The sequence below is a fragment of the Lactuca sativa genome, chromosome 5 (genome assembly GCF_002870075.4).
Source record: "Lactuca sativa cultivar Salinas chromosome 5, Lsat_Salinas_v11, whole genome shotgun sequence".
NCBI classification, from domain to species: domain Eukaryota; kingdom Viridiplantae; phylum Streptophyta; class Magnoliopsida; order Asterales; family Asteraceae; genus Lactuca; species Lactuca sativa.
In genome coordinates, this window is record NC_056627.2 from 257,036,958 (window position 1) to 257,045,953 (window position 8,996).

Sequence of the window (8,996 nt, forward strand, 5' to 3'; positions counted from 1 at the left end):
CAAAGTCAAGAAGAACAAAAAACTTAACTTACATAGAAGTCTTGATTATAAACTAAAAAAATTCTTTGAATAGAACTATAAAGTCAAAACAATCTTTAATTAGGATTAACGATGTAAGAAGCCACCGATTAAGATTATGAGTGTGAAGATTAAACTAATTGTGAATAATGTTTACAAATTATAGAATTATCCGATTAGAAATTACAACATTAATCACTAATCTAACTCAATGCATGATTGGAAGATTGTGTGTTTTTGAGATTTGTGTGATCAACATTTGCTGGTTTGATTGCTCGTTCGTCTCCTGACAAGTGAGGATTAATGAATTATATTGAAATTTTAATGTGTCTTACATAAGTTTGATTCTATTATTTTATTTATAATCTATAATTTTTATATATTAAAATATAAAGTTAGTGGTTCGGTTAACCTATCAAACCATAATTGAACCGTTAGTTATCGGTTAACAAAAATTAGAAACCGAACCAACGGTTTTTAAAATGGTTCGGTTATATCGGTTAATTTGTTTTTGGTTCAGTTTTTCGGTTATTATGTTCACCTCTAATGTGAATAACATGTGACGAGAGTTGATGTAAACTGTAAAGAGTTTATTATATATACTATATTCATATATGAATGATACTTAAACTGTAAAAAAAATTATACTTTTTATTAATAAGTGAATAACGAATTCACTTATATATAACAATAACTAAATATATATTTTTTTAAATTTTGTCTTAAAACTATATCAATATGGATATCTATTTATAGAGAATAAAAAAGTTATGAATTTTGATATGTTTAAAATTATTTTTCGATAAAAATAACTCCTTAAAAATTAAAAAAACAAAAAATATTATATATTTGTATATAATAAAGTAAGGATCAATATAGTTTAATGAATCATGTTTTGTTAGAAAGTACATTTGTATTACTTTTCCATTTCTCTCGGTACAATAGAGACTTTTACAGCAAAAAGAATGAATATTTCATTCTCAATCTTTTTATTATTTTTTTATTTTTTCAATTTAACTTACCTCATTAATAAAGTTAGTAATAATATGATAATAGTTTATGATCATTCACCTAAAAATTAAGTTTAATTATATAAATTTGTATCGTAGATTGGTGTGATTATAATAGGACCAAATTCGAATTCTATATAAATTTCTGGTTTGCCATTTCTTATCATTATCGTATTAGAAAATTTTCCTTAAAAGATTATGCACAAAATCTTGATTTCATGATGACCAGGTCCTAATATTAGATTCGGAAAATGATCCAGTTACCCTTCAAAAACCTATGGATTTCAGACACTATTGCTCCCAAACCCTAACATATATAAATTTGTTACTAGGAATCAAACAGGGTGATGAACTTCTTTACATGGAGGAATGTCAACGTTTTCAGTTATAAGATTCTTAGTATTCAAGTGGATGCCATTTTTGTGTACACGAAGCAAGGACAAAATGACGTCACTTTTGTCTCCTGCCCAACCCTCCGATATTTCCATTCACAAACGAAAACAGCACAAGTGCGTACCAATTACTCCAAGTTAAAATCATCCTATGAAGGTTTTTCTTTTCTCAGCTTCTTGTTTAGATTATGTTCTTTATTAGAAGATGCTTGGATTATCTCATAACGAATTAAGATGAATAAGTTTTATTATTGCATTTTTACATCCGATACACGTATGAGATTTCGTGGTAATATATTTAATTTTTTTTTATCTAACTTGAAACTCAAAATTCATTATGGAACCAGGGAAACAGAATCGTTTTGATTGTTAGTTCTGTTATGTTATTCGTCCCTCTCATTGTCTTGTTGATCCGTGCACACAACCTGTTTGACAAAATGCCAACGCAACTGTATCTTCACAGTTTTACAATTAATAATACAATTCTACTTTACCTTGTAGATTCACTAAACAGTCACAGAGTACAACTAAACACAGAGCTCTAAGACATTGAATGAAAGAGCTCAAAATCAGAAACAGACACAGCAAGACCTCGAATAGATCCAGCTGCAGCAAGAAGTGCAACAATCAAGCATGTCAAGCTCAATATCTTCAACCATATCCAAGTAAAACAACCCCTTTGAATCTTTGCCTGTGAAATGTACATTTCTATTGGAAAATACACAGTCAATGGCCAGTATGTTGCAGCACCAATGAGTCCCAGAAAACTGTTGAAGAAAGGGAAGATCATGGCGACTATTGTTACTATTATCACATACATTGTCCTCCATGTTAACCTGAACAGATTCAAACTGTAGCTACCGATGTAATATTCCTTCTCTATAAATCTGCTTTCTGGCCACTTTTTATGACTCCAATCCTCCACAAATGCAAAAAATGGCTGAATAAGCACCTAAAGAAGAGATGAACACAAAGTTGATTAGGTTAGATAATAAGAGATGAAATATCATATATATATATATATATATATATATATATATATATATTTATGTACCTGGTATGCTCCAAGAAGATGAAGAACAACACACATGTTTCCAATGTCAATGAGCCAAAATGGTTCATAGAAACCGAATCCTGTCAAGTAATTCCCAGATGCATCATTGCCAAATGCTGCATACCCAAGTACTCCACATAGGGTGTATAATAAGGTCGATACTGCAACTCCAATGGTGGAAGCCTTTTTCATGACTTTGTTTTCTGAAGGACTTGATTTCAATGTGTCCTACATTTGCATAAGTATTCAATATAAGATATAAATACATAAGTTTGTGTATATCTATAAAGAGAGTAAATGTATATATAAAGAAGATTTACCTGTATTTCAAGGAGGACTAGACTGAAAGAATATGCAAAAGCAATATCTCCAATGGCAGAGAAGATGTTCCACATTTTCTCCATGCCTGACATGTCTGGACCAACTGGTACACCTGTTAGGCTTGTTTTTGAGTGTGCGCCTCCTTCAGACCCCAAAAAAACCATTCGAAAAGGAATTAAAAATAAATCTTAATAAAAGTTACCCGAAGCTTTGTATGAAAATAGGTGTATCGTGTACACAAAATACATGTTACATGCAAGCTTTGTAGGATTATTTGCAAAGATGAGGATGAAGAAGGTCATTCATATCTTTTCCTTAGACGAGAAACCAAGAAACCAAGAGTGACTCGTGTCCCACCTTTTTTAGAGTAACAAAAAGGATGTAGTTTTTGTTTCATTGACATCTCTCCCGAGTCGAATTAATGCATGTCAAACAAAGTACATATATATGTTATGATTGCCTTGTTATGTGTGATAAATTAGTGGGGCCTTAGAACATGAAAACGTGCAATATATATTTCATACTCTTTTTGAATGATTAATTTAATTACCTGCAATTTTGGCAATTGAGAGAGCAATGCCAATGCTAGAATAACCGAAAGACATGATGGTTGCAAAAATGGATACGAATGTGAGCTTGTGAAACTTCGGGATTTGGCTTAAAACAATTTCTATAGATGCAAAGATCAGTAGATAGGAATTGTTCAATGTGTGACAACCGTTGTTGTGCCCATGCTTATGAAAACAGTTTGATCTTTTAACCGCACTGGTTAAACACAAGAAACAAAATTAGATGCATATTCACACACAAAAAAAATGAAACAATAACTTTTCAAGTCTTTTTAGCACTTACGCCATACTAATGGCCGAAGTAATGGTATACCCGATGGTTGCACCAACTTGAGTCCCATATTGAGATATTCCACATAGTTTGTAACTAAACCCTCCTGTTTCCACAATATTATAAAAGATTTTTTAGCAAACCATCTACATTGAGATAGTCCATACACATATATGCCTTAAAAAACTATAAAATGACTCAAACTCGCAAATAAAAGACTGTTTGCCATGCTGGATAAAACAGAACTTTAACACAACAACCATATAGTGTGTTTGACATTTGTTGGAATGGGACAAACGAGATGGGAGTTGCATTTTTTCCTCTACCCAAAAAAGTGGAATAAGCTTAAAAAATGACTCATTTTTGACATGTGGTATGTGTAAAAGACATAAATACCTTCTTTACCATCATCATGGTAAATAACCTTAGAAAGGTTATACCATCTAGTTTGGTCTGGTCTAGTCCTAGCAAAAGAAAGTGAAATGACATTGATACAATGGGACTAAAGAGCTAGAAAAGGTGGAATAGGCTAGAACAATGCCTATTTCGTATGGACAAATTAAAGATAAAGACGTAAATTCACATCATCGTTATGGTAAATAACTTTAACAAATGTAGGAAGAGAAATTAAGTGCAATGGCATTACAATTTGGACAAAACGAAGATAGTAGCCATAATTAATTGTCATTTAATGCAGGATGACACCTCAGGGCGAGGTGGCTAGTAATGCATGGGTTGCACCATGATCAAGAACATGCATAAATTAATGTTGATTCAGAATGAGCAGCATAAATTTACGTACCAAGATTAACTTTGACCGCTTGCATGTAACTGTAATTTCTGGTGCCAGTAACAGGATCAGGATACCTGTAGCAGTCTGTAAGCAAGAGGCAAGTGAACCAAGTGATGATCGCAAACACTGCAAGCAAAAGAGTCCCCGTAATCCAACCCAACTGCGCAAAACACCATGCCAATGACAGCACTCCTGATCCTATCACCGCTGTTATGATATGTGCGCTTGCACTCATCAAAGTCCCTAATTCAAATAATAACCCAACACTTCACGTCAAAATTTCACACAAAAACCCTAAAAAGAACACGAGAATGGGTTTTCTGTATCACAATTCACACATGCATGAGTGAACTCATACCTGTTCTTCTGATTCTGCCATCATCATCGAAATAGCCACTGACTGAACTTTCTAAAGAAAAGCTTGAACCTTTCTGCATCATTTTCTCTGCCTGTGTCTGCAGTCTCAAAATCTACAGGATTGTGATGAAGGTTGCTGAGATTTGAAGCGATTAAATAGTGGTGACGGAAGAACTCATTTATTGAATTTAATGAAGGAATCAGTTACTCCACTTTCGTTTGTTGCTAGTAGTGGATTGTGTGTATTTGCGTACGTAGTGCCACCGGGCTTTTTGACTTATTGGCACAATGTTTGTTGAAAAGTGTTAAAACTTCTTTAATAGCAGCATTTACTATTTTACTCTCTTCTCATCGTGGTTGACTCTCTTTCTTCGTGCATATATTCTTAAAGGCATGTTGTTGTAATTTATTTGTTTAAGCCAAGATTCTTTGTACGTACTCTTTTGTTCGTAATCAAGTACACACACATATATTCTACCTACGTTTAAGAATGAATTATAAAAAAAATTGGACTTGAAGTTTACTTCAGTTTCTCTTTAAGTTCCTTGTATATATGGATTTTGGTTAACATTTTTGATTCTATTTGATTACTTTACGTACGTATTCCTCGATCGTCACCGCAGAATCCCATCGCCGTAGTTTAATATTTCATTTGTATATTGTTTTCTTGTTGACCTACTACACATTAGTCATAAATTAAGACAACAAGCACTACACCAAAATAATAATGATACTTTACTTAATTTAAATATATAGTCATCGAATTTGACTCAATAGTGTGTTTATAAGTCATTTTAAAAAGTTATAGATTAAAAAAAACAAACGGCCATGCATCGTTAGACCATTCACATTAATGAAAGGACAGTTTTTTTTAATTAGTGTAAAGTTAATTATTAGTGGAAAAGGAGGAAAAGAGTGGAGCAAGAAGTACCGGAGTTCAATGACTTGGTTCAAAGACTTATAAATACAGAATACATCAATACAAGGGGTTTGACCTAATGGACTTATAACAATACAATACATGGGCTAAATAAATGCGGAAATCATTGGTGGATGCAACGCAATCAAGTTGGCTTCTTTTCCTTGCTACTAGAAGTACTTGACTCTTTTAAACTTAAACTATAGTACAAAACTTAATGAGTTTCCCAAAATACCACATACCATACATAACAATGGGCCCTTCCATGGGGTGTATTTCAACCCGTGTACATGATATGATCCCACCATAGTCTTACAGTCACTTTCGTTGCTACAACCCCGCTGCAGTCTTTCCCGACATGGTCCCACCATGGTCTTCCCTGCAAGTGTTATGATCCAACCATAGTCTTTCATACAAGTGTTCTGCTCCTACCACACTCTTTCATTCAAAAGTCACAGAAGCAATCTAACATATCACGACACCTAGTGTCAGTGTCATACATAGTATAATGAGAAGACTCACATTGCAAATCAGGATAGACTACACCTCGGCTCGTACGAAAGTAAAGGCTGGTACTACACACCACCTAGATACAAATCACAATTCGAACCTTATCTTAACATCTAAAGCTATCAATTTGAACACACGTCAACCTAGTCAAAAAGTTGACGATCAACGGTTAAATTCAACAACCAATGTTCAACAGTCAGCCACCACTGACCGCGCCGTGGCAGTCCGACAAAAAAAACAGTTGTGAGAAACTGTAACGCCCCGTTCTAAAAGTATTTATTTATGGATTGCCGAGATCAAGGGTAAGGGCGTTACGGTCTTTTATGGACAAATGGTTTCATTCGAGAAGATTTCGGACCAGGGTGTGTTGCTAGAAGCGTAGGGATTCTCGCCACCTTTACGCGGATATAAAGTTCGTTGGGAACGGACTTATGATAAAGGGATATTGTAATTTGAAGTTATTGGCATCAATGGTCCCTAAGGGAAAAAGTTGGCAAAGAGGTCCCATGCATGCTAAGTATGCATGCACGTGTTTGGCTGGGTATGCCCAACGTATGAAGGAAAGTGAATGCGGAGCCTCAAAGCGTACGCCCAGCGTACGCCTAACATCCAGAAACCCTAATTCTTTGAGTGTGAAGGCTATTTAAACAACTTTAGGAGCTCACAACCACCCTTTACCTTAGCCTCCACTGTTTAGAGTCGTTTTCCCCAAACCTAGCCAACTTCTTGAGTGTGTGAGTTATTGAAGTGAATTTGGAGTGTTTTGAGAAGAAGGTGTTGCATCTAGTGAGTGGAGGAAGAAGGCCAACATGTAGATCTGAAGTTTTCTGGTGGTTCAAGAACTTTTAAAGGTATAAAGCTTCTTGCTTGACATCTATTTTGTATAGATCTAAGTGTTATGAAGTTTTGACACCATTCTTGTCCCAAAAACCCCCAATATGATGCATGATGTGTTTTGGTTAAGATAAGTTGTCCTTTCAGACCATAGGAGAGGTCTTGAGTGAGAAAAATGAGGTCTTAATGGCTTTGGTTCTCCCATGTATGAAGTAGGAAGGTCTTAATGGGTTAAGAGCTTGAGTTAAGAGCTTTATGGATGCCAAACAGGATAAAGTTTGAGACTTTATGAGTCTTAGGCCCTTTTTGTCACTGGATATGGCATATGGTCTTAAGTGCTTAAGCCATTAAGCACATGGAAGGATTTTGGTACAGACGCGTGTACGCCCAAGGTAACTTATAGAACGCCTAACGTAGTGGGTCAGCAACCCACTTTCCAGTCAACGAGCGAGGTACGCCCCGTGTACCAGAGGAGTACGCCCAGCGTACGCCCTCTATTGGGTTTTCGATTTTGGGCCTTGAAGTATTGGACTGTTTATGGGCTAGCTGGGCTTGGGCCATGAATGAACTGTATATATGGAGTATTTTGGGCCCGATAATTATTATGGAACTTGGATCTATGCCCGATTAGAAAGATGGGCCTAATTTGGTAAATTGGGCCAATATCGGGCTTTGCATAAGGACTTGGTTTTGGGACTTGGCCCAATAAAAGGATAATGGATTTAATGAGTGGTGTGGGCACTTGGCCTAGAAAGTCATGTTGGATTCTAACTTGGTGATTATCATGTGATAGTTGGGATTTCCAGTGATTCAACGGTCAGAAATTTGCAGGATTTCAGCACTCCGCGCGAGGTGAGTTATCCTCACTATACCAAGGGTCTAAGGCACCAAGGCCGACCCTTTGAATTGTTATTTGAGTAATTGCTGTTGTGATATGTTAGTTTGGTATTCTGCTAGAATGGATGATTATATGCTAGTATGGCTGGTTAGATCGGCATCCTGGTAGACGGATATGGCTATGCTTAGTGACCTGTAGTTGGTCGGACTGTCTGTATGCTGGTAGGAGATTACCTGTGATATGTGCGCACGTTTGAGCAGTTATAGAGGGTATTCCATCCCGGTAGGATGATAGGGCCATAGTATGTGTTTCTGTAGACTGTTATGTAATTATCTGATAGGTGCACAAGTTTATTAGCATGTGGGCATTCCAACCCGATGGTTGTGGGTCAGGAGTATTCCATCCTGGTAGGATGATTGGACTCATAGTAGGTAGGGTATTCCAACCCGATGGTTGTGGGCCAGGAGTATTCCATCCTGGTAGGATGATTGGACTCATAGAAGATTGGCATTCCAACCTGATGGTTGAGGGCCTGGGGTATTCTATCCTGAGGGATGATTGGACCCATAGTAGTTATTGTTGTAGGTGTAGGTGCTCGGGAATTGCAACCTGATGGTTGTGGGCCGAGAGTATTCCATCTTGGTTGGATGATTGGGCTCATGGTATGTTGGCATTCCAACCCGATGGTTGAGGGCCAGGGGTATTCCAACCCGATGGTTGATTGGACCCATAGTATGCTGTTTGTTGCTGTATGTGTATGGTTATGTGTGTATGGGTATTTTGGGGGAAATCACTAAGCTTTCGAGCTTACGGTTTTAATTTATTGTTTCAGGTACATCAGGTGATCGTGGCAAGGCAAAGGCGTGATCATACCGCTCATCATATTTCATGATTTTGTGATTTGGTTATGGGGATACTCTGATGTTTAAAACTGTTTTGAAAACAAGTTGTATTAACTTAATGGTTTTTGAATGGATTAAAATGTTTTAAATTGGCTTAAATTTTATGGATGTTACAGTAACCTTCCACCATGTTGTTACGATCATCAAGCCACGTCATGGTCACGTCGGGACAAAAAATATGCGTTGCAACACGCCACTACGCCGTGAG

At 36.3% G+C, this 8,996-nt stretch overlaps 1 protein-coding gene across 1 annotated transcript; it reads right to left on the reverse strand.

The window, feature by feature from the left end:
* Window positions 1-1,824: 1,824 nt before the first annotated feature.
* Window positions 1,825-5,006, reverse strand: LOC111887037 (amino acid permease 6). Its single transcript, XM_023883259.3, has 7 exons — window positions 4,787-5,006; window positions 4,438-4,671; window positions 3,648-3,741; window positions 3,346-3,560; window positions 2,795-2,937; window positions 2,475-2,702; window positions 1,825-2,372 (listed from the first exon to the last, which is right to left on the reverse strand). The coding sequence occupies exons 1-7, from the start codon at window positions 4,866-4,868 to the stop codon at window positions 1,962-1,964; spliced, it is 1,407 nt and encodes a 468-aa protein (XP_023739027.1). The 5' UTR covers window positions 4,869-5,006; the 3' UTR covers window positions 1,825-1,961.
* Window positions 5,007-8,996: the final 3,990 nt, after the last annotated feature.

Bases quoted from the DNA above. Each gene is read 5' to 3' on its own strand.
- LOC111887037 (XM_023883259.3), bottom strand. From the start codon at position 4,868: ATGATGCAGAAAGGTTCAAGCTTTTCTTTAGAAAGTTCAGTCAGTGGC. The intron at 3,742-4,437 runs GTACGTAAATTT...TTGTGGAAACAG, and splicing joins AGCGGTCAAAGTTAATCTTG to GAGGGTTTAGTTACAAACTA. The intron at 3,561-3,647 runs GTAAGTGCTAAA...GTGTTTAACCAG, and splicing joins ACTTCGGCCATTAGTATGGC to TGCGGTTAAAAGATCAAACT.